The sequence below is a fragment of the Gadus morhua genome, chromosome 12, assembly GCF_902167405.1.
Source record: "Gadus morhua chromosome 12, gadMor3.0, whole genome shotgun sequence".
NCBI lineage: Eukaryota > Metazoa > Chordata > Actinopteri > Gadiformes > Gadidae > Gadus > Gadus morhua.
The window spans coordinates 26,726,241-26,739,431 of NC_044059.1; the positions used below are offsets into that span (position 1 = coordinate 26,726,241).

The window sequence follows — 13,191 nt, forward strand, 5'->3', positions numbered from 1 at the left end:
CTCACCGCGGTGACAGCAGGAGAGAGATGGAGAGAGAGAACGAGAGAGAGAGCGAGATTAAGAGAGCAAGAGCAAGACGGAGAAAGAGAGAGAAAGAGAGAGAGAGACACACACACACACACACACACACACACACACACACACACACACACACACACACACACCTACACACACACACACACACAGTCGGTAGCAGATAGGTAAAGGCCTCGGAGGAGACACAGGTCGTTATATGATCCCGGTATTACGGTGTCCTCTCCAGACAGACGGCTCACTCAGGTCCAGATGAGGCTACAATTACTGCCACCGCCGGTGCAGATCGCACAGCCAAGGAAATATGAAACCCATTTCTGCTCCAATATTGATGGCAATTCTTCTGCTCCGGTACAGTGTGCACTGGCACCGACCCCGCCTCGAACCTCGCGACGCCAGCGCGCTGAGTGATTTACAGAGGGGTCGAGCGGTGTGTGGGCGAGAGGCGGCGAGCAGGGAAGACGGGGAGAGGGAGACAGACAGAGAGAAGGACAGGGGGGGGGGAGACAGAGGAAGAGAGAGAGGGAGATAAAGAGAGTGAGACAGAGACAGAGAGAGAGAGGGAGAAAGAGAGTGAGACAGAGACAGAGAGAGAGAGGGAGAAAGAGAGTGACACAGAGAAAGAGAGAGGGAGAGAAAGAGAGAGTTAGAGAAAGAGAGAGACAGAGAAAGAATGAGGGAGAGAAAGAGAGAGACAGAGAAAGAGAGAGACAGAGACAGAGGGGTCGGCTTAGCTCAGGAGGTAGAGCAGTTGTCTTGTGACCAAAAGGTTGCTAGTTGGATCCCCAGCTTCTCCTAGTTGAGTGTTGATGTGCCTGAGCAAGACCCTTAACCCTTACTGCTCCTGATGAGCCGGCTGTCGCCTTGCATGGTTGACTCTGCCGTCGGTGGGTCAATGTGTGTATTAACTAATGTAAGTCGCTTTGGATAAAAGCGTCTGCTAAATGCATCAATGTAAAAAGAAAGAAAGAGGGATAGTAAGAGAGAGAGAGGTAGCGAGAGAAGAACGAAAGAGAGAGAGGGAGGGATTATAAACCAAAGCATGTGAAGATTTGAGATCCACTAGTCCATAGCTTTGTGTTCATTTTGTGTGACCTGCCTTGCTCCCACACACCTCCACTAATGATGCCAGCTCCCCGGTCGTCTGAATAGCAGCGCGCCTCGGGGCTTCCACGGCTAGACCCGGGGTTGTGCTTTCCCTGTTTTCTAACAATCTCCTAACCCTCAGACCAGTTCACCGGGCTGAGCTCCCGGTTATCCAGCGGGGGGGGCCGGCTGTCCCACGGTGAACTCTGCACCTCTGGCCGCAAATGAGGTTAGCCACCGAGGACGTTCAGGCGATGAAGAGCCAGCGTGTCCGCCCCCCCCGCCGGACCCAGACTACCGCCGCTGCCCTCTCTGGCACGCAGCGCCGCCGCCAATCAGAGCCCTGGGATGGAATATCACCAGAGCGGCCGGCTGTACGCTGTCTGCGGGGTCGGCTGGAGTTTCACCGAGGCGGGGGGGAAGGCTGCCAGGGCACACACTGTGCCCTGGCTGAATGTCACCTTGGCCTGCTTTGTTTGTTGCCCCCCTCCTGAAGCCGCCTCCTGTATCAACTCCCATTGAAGAGGGGAAATGAATACGAATTAATATTAATCCGCGGCGTAATCAAACGCTCGGGCCCCTTATGAGATAAACGGGGGGGCCATTTGGATATTAAAACTCAGACGAGCCAATATTTTGTAAGGTAAATTAACTATAAGAACACTTTGTTGAGGATTCAGCCGAATTAATAGTCTTCAACGACAGCCTCTGGCCAGTGGAGTCCGGCGGCGGGATTACTCTGTGAGGAAAGTAATAAGCAGGATACGCTCAGAGAAATTAGTGCTTCAGCGAGAAAAATGAGCAGTTACGGCCATGTGCGTCACACAGATATAAACAACCCGCGTGTGAGCGCACAGCTCCACAGTCGAGCGTGCGTGCCTCTGTGCCAGAGCAGTAGGTGCAAGGTGGTTAGCGTAATTGTACCGTGGATTTAGTAAGGCAGCATAAATATTACATTGCTGTAGTCAGCCGGTGTTCTTCTTAAAAGGTATTAAAGTACTTGATATCTAACGGGCCTTAGAGTCCGGATCATGACCTCAGGTGACACCACATGGGAACGCTGTGTTCTGACTGGATGGAATTCCATCCTCACCAGGCCTGTTGATAGGTTGGTTTTAATTGCCCCCGGTCGCTGCTTGTTTTTGCCAGGATCCAGCGTTCCACTTGCATGGAAAATGTTCTCCTACTTCGAGGAGAGGTGTGTGTGTGTGTGTGTGTGTGTGTGGGAAGATTCAAATAGCGCCTTTGAGATATTGTGGAATATCTGCAGAAAATGAAAGATTCAGCACTCCTGTACATTGAGTAGAAGTGCACAATGCGCAGTCCGTTTATCAAGTCTGGTTGAGTTAATTTACATTTGTTTGTGCGCCTGTGATGCAGACGACAGCAGTATGTGAGCATATTAAATGTAAATGTTATACAGCCGCAAAATATATTCAATAACAATGTACTGTAGCTAATCATAAATCTTGTTTTGTATACTGTCGCAAACAGTGGAAGAATTCACCTCTTATTTTAATTAACTGTAAATTTGTCACAATGCATGAGCCAAACACACACACACACACACACACACACACACACACACACACACACACACACACACACACACAGACCTATTTACAACTCACACATGCAACAAAAAACCCTGAGACTAGCAATTAGCCATGACGCTGGAGACCTGACTCAGCAAAAAGAGGAAGATTCTGTATCGCTGAAAGGAGCTTCACACCACATTAGTCAGTGGAGCGACGCAACCCAATCCAACTCCACCTGACTGCAAAGAAGACTAATGTTCATCCCAGTGGAAGCCCGGCATGCCTCCATTTCCTTATTAATGGATTATCTGTATTTCTCTGACAGACAGACGGACGGTTGGAATGGACAGTAAGATAGTCTCGGGCCTGTCTAACAAGTCAGACTTTAGATTACTGAGTTCAAATCAGGGTGAACGGGGACGTTGCACTCACTTTCCCTTCGAAATTGTTTCGACCGTTAATGCTGCTGAAGGCCTGGATGGGGGAGCGTGTAATTGGCTAACAGACCAAACACAAACTCGGCCAGCGCTAGTCAATTTTTCCCAGTAGGAAACACTGTGTAGACTCGTGGCTGTAGAAATACACTTATTAAGAAAACAGCCTTCTGAAAGCTTCATCCATGACTACGGCATGCGAGTTTCTCTCCGGTGGAACATCTGCGAGACCGTCGACCTCTGTACAGTTTACCCCCCGGAAGCTCAGAGCTGTATCGTAGTAGTTTGGACCCAAACACAAATATCTCGTCTCATCGGACGGCTAGCTGGTTGGATGGTGTGTAAAAGATTTGTGTACCAGGGCATGGCATTCATTATTCATGCAATGGTTTATATATGACGTTGGCTCTACCCTTGTTACATTACTTATTTAGACACATCTACAGGGGCGTATTGTGGCAGTGCGCTGAGGGCTAATAACAAAGTCAGATGTACAAGTAAAGAAAGATTTATGCAAGGGGAATATCTCTAGTTACAAGTACACTTTCATTGTAGATCAAGAGCAAGGGATGGAGAGAGAGGGAGAGAGAAAGATAGAAAGAGAAAGAATGCGAAAGAGAGAGAGAGAGCTAGAGGGAAAGAGACACACAGCGAGATGGATTTCTCCCTTTCATTCGCTCACTCATTCTCTCTCTCAGAAGAACAAACTGTCATATTTATTCATATTAATGGCCTGAAGTTTGTGTGTTCGCCTGCCTCCACATACATATGTGCATAAGTACAACGTCTTGCTGTATTTCACTCTGGCACGCAAACATTCCCAGTCACACACGCACACACTGATGCAGAGAGTACCGTGACATTTCATAGTGCCTTCCTCCATGCTGTACCATTATTATTGTGACAGCAGTGCTGCTAATTAATGTTGGCCAAAGGGTCTGTGTGGCACTCCACGAAGGTCCCGTTCCCCCCCTGCTCTCTCTCAGCCTCAGGCGACCGCTTCTAATCCCTGTCATCTGAACCGTGCTGTATTCTCTGTCTACAAGTCGAACACTATCTCCAGCCCATTTCTTATGAATCCCCAACCTGTTACCGCACGCAACACACACACACACACACACGCGCACGCTTCATGCTTCATAATCCCCGCCACGCTCTTCCTCCTGACGGAGCTCTCCGTGGTGGTCTCTAATGTACCCCGGGACCACCCACCTACGCTTCCTACGCCTCCCACCATGGAGGGGGGAGGCTGTGTGCAGTACATTGTGTCAGGCAAGGGGCCCTGCTGGGCCTTTGCACTGTCTCCAGTGAGAGAGCGAGCAAGACAGAGGAAGAGAGAGAGAGAGAGAGAGAGAGAGAGAGAGAGAGAGGGAGAGAGAAAGAGTGAAAGGGAGAGGGAGGGAGAGGGGGAGAGGGAGAGAAAGAGCGAAAGAGGGAGAGGGAGAGAGAGAGAGAAAGTGTGAAAGAGGGAGAGGGAGAGAGAGAGAGGGAGGGAGCTAGAGTGAGAGAGAGGGAGCGAGAGAGAGAGAGAGAGAGAGAGAGAGAGAGAGAGAGAGAGAGAGAGAGAGAGAGAGAGAGAGAGAGAGAGAGAGAGAGAGAGGGAGCGAGCGAGAAAGAGGGAGAGAGCTAGAGTGAGAGAGGGAGGGAGCTAGAGTGAGTGAGTGAGTGAGTGAGTGAGTGAGTGAGTGAGTGAGTGAGTGAGTGAGTGAGTGAGTGAGTGAGTGAGTGAGTGAGTGAGTGAGAGAGAGAGAGAGAGAGAGAGAGAGAGAGAGAGAGAGAGAGAGAGAGAGAGAGTGAAAGAGGGACAAGGAGACAATTAGAGAGAGAAAGAGAGGGAAAGAGAGACAAAATGAGATTGAGAGAAAGAGAGGGATAAAGAGAGGGAAAGAGGGATATATATATAGAGACAGAGCAATGCAAAGAGCAATATAGCAAGATATATACGGTTCAGGTCCTGGTCTACAGATCCGCTGCCCTGCTTTTGTTTTTTTCTTGTTAGCCAAAAGGCGAGAGAGAGAGCAAGAGCGCGAGCGAGAGAGAGAGACACAGAGAAAGAGAGAGAGAAAGACGACCAAGCAAACAAGAATCCCAACCGGGTCCAATCGTCCCGTTCCACCATCTCTCCTCTGTGTCCAAAACCAGACACACATATAAACAAACGCCTCATAAACAAACTCTTGTTTTTCCGATTCACACGTTCCTCCAGTCAACCCCGACCGCGGGCAGCCCTGCCATTATCTGATGCTGAGCACCAGCGTTCCCGCCTCACAGGGGGAACGTCGGCTGACCACGCACGCCGGATGGGAACGCCAGAATGATGTCTCGCCAGAATGTGCTATTCAAATATCTCCGGGCGCACTGCATGCATAATGGAGCCCGCCTTGTGTCTGTTGTGCCATTAGGCGGAAGCTGTTCCACCCCACGGATATCATCTCCTCGTATTCCTGTTTAGATTTGTACACGAGGCGCAATGCTGGCTGGCGGTGGATTGAGTCGATTACAGCCAACTTGTGGGATATTGACCAGGATCAATTGCTTTAAATTTCCCATTTATCAACAGGTTGTAAATTACCTCAAAGTACGAGATCTTCTCTGGCTCTCTCTGTTGAGTAGAACAGCTTGTAGGCTCATTTGTGTTATGTTATTTTAAGTGGGCCGGTGTGGCCGGGCACTTTAACATTTGTACATTTATTTGATTAATTATAGCTAACATTCGTTTGTGATTGTTATTGTCTCACCCACTCACACTTCAGTGCCCTGAACTCAAAAGCCTCAACAGGCTGCAGTTCATTTACCCGCCAAAGGAGCCTGTAATGAGAAGCAATTTCTGATTATTAAACACAGTACCCACTATAACACAAAAAAACGAAAGACCTCTCTGCATATTCATACAGTGTGTTTTATGTTCTGGTAACTCTTCGTCCTCCAAGGGGGACAGGCAGAGGAGATGGATAGAGGTGTTGAGACAGCCCGTCAGTGAGGAGGAAGTTGTGCCCGGTAAATTATCTGATCGGCTCTCAATGCCCTGTGTTTGTCCGAAAAAGCCGGGTCAGATGAGATAGTCTTAAAGGGCCCGGTCTCACACGGCGCCAGAGAGGATTATATATCCGTCCGCTGTGTGTCCGCCTGTAGAACTTCCTGCCCCTCATATTCGTCCCTTATAGAGGACGCGTTTCATTAGAACTTTCCCGTGCTCTCTCCGGGAAACCCATGCGTGTTTGTGCGTGTGCGGGGTATATAATAACAGTGCAAGGACAGGCATTGTGAGGAATACATAGGAGTCTCTCTGTTCTACGCAACAGAGAGCGTCAGAGAATATCTCATATTTTATGTTAGATTACAACCTGTTGATATATTGGAAATTTAAAGCAATTTATTCAGGTCAAAATCCAACAAGTTTTCTTAGAATGAGTCCATCCACAGCCAGAGCACACTGTGCCTTTTGTTCAAATATAGATATATATATACAAAGTAATAATGAATCACCTTGCATTATGAATCGGACGACCTATTGTTCAGTGGAGGTCTACTCTATAACGTTTCAGAGTGAACACGAGTGAATTCAAACAGAGGACAATATTCTGAATCTCCGTCTTCAGATGTTAGTGCTTGGTTAGTGTTTGGTCGTGTTTACTTTGCACTTTGCGTACTGTCGTCCCTGCTGCAGCCAGCTGGTCTTATCACACAGCCTACCTCGCCAACAGCAACAAACATTCACCGCGCTAATAAGCCAGTATGAAAATAATATTGGCAAGAATTGCTCCGCTGACAACTTCTGTACCTCAATCAACTTCCTTCCTCTTCCTCTGTTGCTGCGTGTCTGCTTGCCTATCCGTCTCGTTTTCTACACGTCGTTCCCGCTCTCTCTCTCTCTCTCTCTCTCTCTCTCTCTCTCTCTCTCTCTCTCTCTTCCTCCCTCTCTAAATACAGCTGTGGTGGAGCTCTGAAGCTTACTTGGCTCTTACAGCTATAACTTACAGTTCTTTGGAGCACTGATAACGAGGCAGCATGTGCCTCGTTGTGAATGAGTTAATGAGTGAGCTGGAACAAAGGGTTTGTGTGTAGAAAAATGTTTTAATAACCAAAATGACGATTTCTGTAGTACTGTATGCCCATTGAACCGGGAGACTTTTTATCCTACTGACTAGGGTCAGTCATTCTTGGCACAGTTAATTCATTTCTTCATCATTAACATGTGCTGCGTTTGAGCATGTGTGTCTACAGTAATCAGTGAAGAGTAGGTTGGTTTTGCCATTCAGATAACGCACCACTGCGCCAAACCGTGCATGTAATTACTGTCATCAAGAATCAAACAAAATCGAGACTGTTATTGCTGCGTTAAGTGGTGTTATAAAGAGATAGTTCAACTGTAACTTTTCATTACTCTCCTACCGCTAAGAAAGACAATGAAATGAGCCTTATGTCTCAGGCCGCCTTAATGCACAGGCTTACCTGGGCTGAAGCCCCAGGGCCTACGATGATCAGGGGGCCTATCATGAGATGCAGTAAAAAAAAAAATATATATATTTTTAATTTGAAAAACGTAATACTGGCTCATGGTAGGCCCCTCGATCGGCGTAGGCCGAAGACAATGTGATTTCTTTGTTTGGGGCTTACAAAGATCAGAGGCCTATCATGAGGCAAGAAAAAAGGTGGCCACTAGGGGGTGGCCACTAGGGGGTGTCCATCCCCCCCCCCCCCCCGTCGGCAACGGCAAAATGTCAGAAAATAATTTACACATCTTCATTGTAAGATCACCTCTCAGGGGGCCTACGAAACCTCTCAGCCCCCAGGGCCCAAATGGCAGGTTAATGCAGGCCTCTATGTCATGTGTCACTGCATTGCCGTTGGTCTTTTTCTCCTCCCAAAGTTGCGCATGTGAACTAATGCTTACAGAGTGGGACATATTTAGCTCTTCCCTCATGGCTCACAGCGGCGCCTGCTGACCTTTCCATCCCGAGTACTTGACTCGGTCTACAGAGACACTCGATGACGAAGGCGGCTGTGCCAACACGGCGGTGAGTAAGGCCTCTTCACTGCTTCCCCCGTGAATACTGATGCTCGCCGAAGCTACTACCCAGGCTACACGCCAGGTAGTTCAGTCTAGTAGCCCGCTCCACGATCCCAGGCTGAGGGGTACTGCAGTTCCACTCCTTGACGACGGCGACCTGCCCGTAGGTATCCTTGAGTCTGACTTCCTGACCCCCGTCGGCTCCTGAATTACCCTGGTGGTTACACCCGAGTCACCTTCGGCTTTAAGCGTCCCTGCAAAGCCTCCTTGCTAAGTCATCGCTTTAGAGATCCTCATGGAAGATACCTCAGCCACGTTCCCTCAAAAACCTATCGCAGCAAACACAAACCCCACACTCGGTTCCCGAGGCTTTTCATCCGAAGGATTTAGTGTAGAACACTGAAAATAATAACCCACAGTGATAAAAAATAAACCATCCGGCGTTCTCATCATGGCACTAGCGCCCGGTCTCTGTGCATTTACTCCTCCGACCACGGTTCACTCCGGTGGCTGCTTCGTTATTCGCCCGATTTAAAAAGGCACGCACACAGAGAAGCCCTCGTGCTCAGTCAGCACAGCTTGATGTGAGGGGCGCGTCTTTATCCATGGCCCACAATGGGGCCCACACTTCCTCAAGGCTGTGCTTTGACAAATCCCATTCATTTAATACACGGCGGGCCATAGGATGAGCTTTAGTGAGCGCCGAGTGTTGGATATGCAAAAAATGCAGAATGACGGCGATTTAACAGAGAAAGGAGGGACGGCGGCGAAGTCGGAACGAGGATGAGGCGAGACACTGGAAAGGCGGGATTGAGGAAAAGGGGCTCTGTGTAAAGAGGAGGGACCGCTTTGCAGATTTTTTCCCATTGTGGGTAAGGCTGATGGGGGTTTAGGACACCTTGTTCTGCAGACCTTCCGTAACATCCTTTGAGAATCATGGCAGACCAGAAGGTACGTTACGCCCCGACACAGGGAGTTCCGCGATGCGTTCTTATCTCTTAATTCCACCCAGTGATGATGGGGGGGGGGGGGGGGGGGGCACACCCGGTAGTAGTAGGTTATTGATGTGGCAAGACGTTTGATCCATCTCCAGGTCCTTGAGCCTAGCGAACGCCAGGAATGCCATAACTCACAGCCATCCCATTTCCTGTTTGCCAGCCCTCGGCCACTGTGTCATGCTGATGGTGGCAATTTGAAGGTTGGATAAGCAGTCGGTGCAACGATACACTCCCCCCTCCCCCCCCCCCCCCCCCCCCCGCTCTGCCTCCCTCTCCCTCTCACCTCCCAGGGCTCCGTGCCAGCCTCCCTCTCCCCCTTCTCTCCCCTCCACCCCCCTGAACACCCGTGGAGCCGCTCTGTAAATCCTACGCGTGTTTACCTTGTAAACTTTGGCTCCGGCTGTAAACAACGCTGATATTTTTAGGAAGCAGACACTCAAACACGCGAGGCACCTGTCGGAAGTGTGCACTTCCGCCGATACGTAGGGGTCGGTGTGTCTGTGTGTTTGTTCTGCGCGTGTGTGTCCTAAGATAAGGTTTGGAGGGATTATGCGCTGTTGCGTTATCCTCCGTTTTCATTGCCTGTTTTTGGGGGTGAATTTCTGTGTGCTTGAGCGTGTGCATTTCCGTGTTTGTGTGTGTTTGTTTCAATATTTGTTTCAGCGTTGGTGTGTGTGAGTGTGTGACTGCGTGTGCCTGTTTGTGTCTGTGCGTACGTGCGTGCGTGTGAGTATGTGTGTGCGTGTGTGTGTGTGTGACTGAGTGTGCCTATTCGTGTTTTGTGTGTGCGCACGCGTGTGTTTGCAGGCGTGTCTGGGTAAGCGCACATGCCTTGCATGCGTGTGCGTGAGGCCGTCTGTGAGTGATCACCAGTGTGGGAAGTGGGTACAGCAGCAAACACGGACGTCGGACCTTATCCCCGTGATGTACGGCTTGAGGCGGTGACGCGGTGTTCTCGGTCTCTCCTGCTCGACGAACAGAGCGAGGTGGCCGCCGTGCGTGCACCGGAGAACCGGGCAGACGTGGAGCAAGCGGCGAGGACAGAGACAGAGAGAGGGGGGAGCGTGCGAGATGGAGTAGGTTGTCATTGCTCCCCAGGGGGTCGGGGGATTGCATTAGTGCAGCCGCTGATCATTGATTAAAGAGGTTTATAAACTCCTCTCCATCCCCAGAAGATAGGGCATGCTCACCTCTCTCCCTCACCTCCCTCTGTCTCTCTGTCTCTCTGTCTCTCTCTCTCTCCCTCTCTCTTTCTCACAGTCCCCCTCTCTTTCTCTCGGTTCCTCTCTCTGTCCCTCACTCTACCTCTCTCCCTCACTTTGTCTCTCTCTCTCCCCCTCTCGTTGTCTTCCTCTCTCTCTTTCTCTCTCTTAAAGTCTTCCTCTCTCTCTCTGTCTCTCTATTTTACAATATCCCTCTTTCTCCCTCTCTCTCCTTCCATCTCCCTCTCTCAGTTCCCTCTCGGCGTTAATGCAGGGAGATCCACTGCGGTAATGTCCCCCCCGTGCAGTCACTGAAGACTTCCAAAGGTCAGCAATAGGAAGCTTTTCTCGTGCACTTAGCAGAGCTTTATCACAGCGGAGTGAGAGTCTCCCAAAGAAATCTTAACAGGGATGCAATTGCCATTGTGGCTAGCTCCCTGCATGTACCTCAATTTATCCTTCCTTCCTTCTGTGTGTGTGCGTGTGTGTGTGTGTGTGTGTGTGGGCATTTTTGTCTCTTTGCGTGTCTGTTACCAATGGCCAAATTGTCTCGTATCAAGTTGACGGTGAACCATATAAATAATCCAAACAACTTCTGAAATTCCCTCCCCGAACATCGTGTCAGTTAAGAATTAGTACCGGTGTAAGTACTTATTAAAAATGCATCTCTCAAGCCGGAGAATGCTCACATGAGAGCGGTACGATGGTGAGATGCATGAATATTTATTAAGCCTGCTCTCTTTCAGCTCAGATTTTTCCAATAATTGAAGAAAAGGGGAGGGAAAACACCAATCAGTTGAAATCAATAATTACAACAACCACAACAAGAAGGCGGGCAATGAGGCCTCATTATCATGGGGAGCACATGACGTGCAGACAGAGGAGCAGCAGGCCAGATAGAAGGGGTTCAGTTCGAGTAAGTGTGTTCGAGGCTGGGAGAGTACTAGAGGGTGGACCGAGACTGGAGTCCATTACGAGTCCTGTCTTGTAGTTTGCGTCACCATTGATTTGTGGGGGACCAGGATTCCTGCCCTTCTTCTCCAGTCACATAATTGTGCCCGGGTCTTAAACGCTAATTACTTCACTAGTCAGCTTCAAATCTCTCTCTCTCTCTCTCTCTCTCTCTCTCTCTCTCTCTCTCTCTCTCTCTCTCTCTCTCTCTCTCTCTCTCTCTCTCTCTCTCTCTCTCTCTCTCTCTCTCTCTCTCTCTCTCTCTCTCTCTCCCTCCCTCTCTCCCTCTCTCCCTCTCTCTCTAAGTTGAAAGAGCAGGGAGGCGGTTGCCAAACCAAAGGAAAGGAGTGGATTATGGGCTAGAAAGAGAAAGTAAGCAGTATTCTGAGAGCGCCGCCCCCACCAGACGAGATGTCCCTGATATTAACCCTGCTCTGTGAAGCTTAAGCTCTATCAACATTATGACGTCCCATTGTGTCTGCTCAGCGAAGCGGCTCTGTGACTGATAGATGTGGGTGGGGAAGGGGGATCGGGACTCAAGGGACTGCAATGCATAATTAGATGAACAGCGGCTGATTAAACAGTCACTCATAATCACCAAGCTAATTGGGATAGCAGAGTCAATTATGAGCCACAATAGAGGGACTCTGGCACTCCACCTACCTGTTGGGTTGAATGCCAGGCCCCAATTAGGCAGGAAGGCACCGAGCGGGTTCTGGTCGGTGGTCTCCGTCGTCCTCGCCTCTGATTGGCCCCCCTCCCCCTTCTCTTTGGGAGTCGGGGTCTTTATTGCCGGAGGAGTCCATCGACCGCTCACCACGAAGGACTCGGACACCGCGGGCCGGGCCTCAGACCCAGTGACCCGTCCCCCCGTGGGGTCCGACACGTTGGTGGGCGGCAGCGCCGGGTCCGGGGTCGGGGACGTCTGGCCGCCGGTGGACGAGTGGCGCGACCGCGAGTACGCCGTGTCCGTAGCCGTCCTCTCCGTCCGCTCGGCCCGAACCCACGAAACGGAGATCGAGAGCTCTTCGGCAGACCGGCCGCCCGGGCTCGTCGCCGCGGTGACCGCCTCCGTTTCCATCCCGGGGTCTTCGGCCGTCGTCGTCGTCGTCGTTTGCGCGGCGGCCGTGGTGAGGCGCTCCGCGGAAGCCTCGGCGGTGGAGACGGCGGGCGGGGAACCCGGGGCCTCCTCCACGCCCCTGCTCTGATCCCTCCCCTGCTTCCGGAACACGGGGGTGAACCAGGAAGTAGAACTGCCCTCCCTCCTGCTGGAGGTGGAGGCCATGTGGTTGTCGGTGGGCCGTTGGACGAAGAGGATCTCCCCCCGGGCCTCCTGCTCCGTGCCCCTGGCGGTGGGGTCCTCAGGGCCTGCGCTGGGCTGCTGTACGAGCTGGTAAGCCGTCAGAGTCGTGTGTTCCTCCACCCGGATCGCCGGCTCGCTGCCGGGGCCCGCTGCCTCTGAGTCGGTGTCTAGGCTGACGGTGGTGCGGTCCCGGGTGTAGCTCTCCGCCTTGAACACACCGGTGGGGTCGCCCTCCTCCCCACTGGCCTCCGTCTGCTTCTCCTCCACGGTGCTCCCTTTAGGAGGACAGGGGGTCACTTGGCTTCCGTCCCCAGAGAAGTCGTCCTCTGGGTGGTCCTGTCGCATGGAGGACGCCAGGGACTTGACTTCCAGTGGCCCAGATTTGGCCTCCATCGGCGGGTGAGTGGCAGCGTGTCCTGGGGGTTCTAGCTTGAAGGCCCGCACGGTGTTCACGGCCCAGCGGAATCGACCGCTGGGGACGGGGGCTGTGTCCGCCCCTCCTCTCGGACCCGGGGCACCGGAGACCTGGACCGGTTCGTTGGGCCTCGCCCTCCCACCGGGACTGGGGTTCACGAGGTCTAGAGGGAGTACAAGGGGAGCACATCATCATTAAGTGATTAAAAAAAAGAGCTATA

The 13,191-nt window shown here is 51.3% G+C and overlaps 1 protein-coding gene across 1 annotated transcript in view; it reads right to left on the minus strand.

Moving 5' to 3' along the window:
• The window catches only part of ncanb (neurocan b), an 84,797-nt gene that overhangs the window by 53,367 nt on the left and 18,239 nt on the right, over window positions 1–13,191 (minus strand). The window contains exon 9 of the mRNA XM_030371736.1: window positions 11,917–13,134. Within this exon, the coding sequence (XP_030227596.1) occupies window positions 11,917–13,134 (1,218 nt within the window). The remainder of the gene's footprint in view (window positions 1–11,916; window positions 13,135–13,191) is intronic.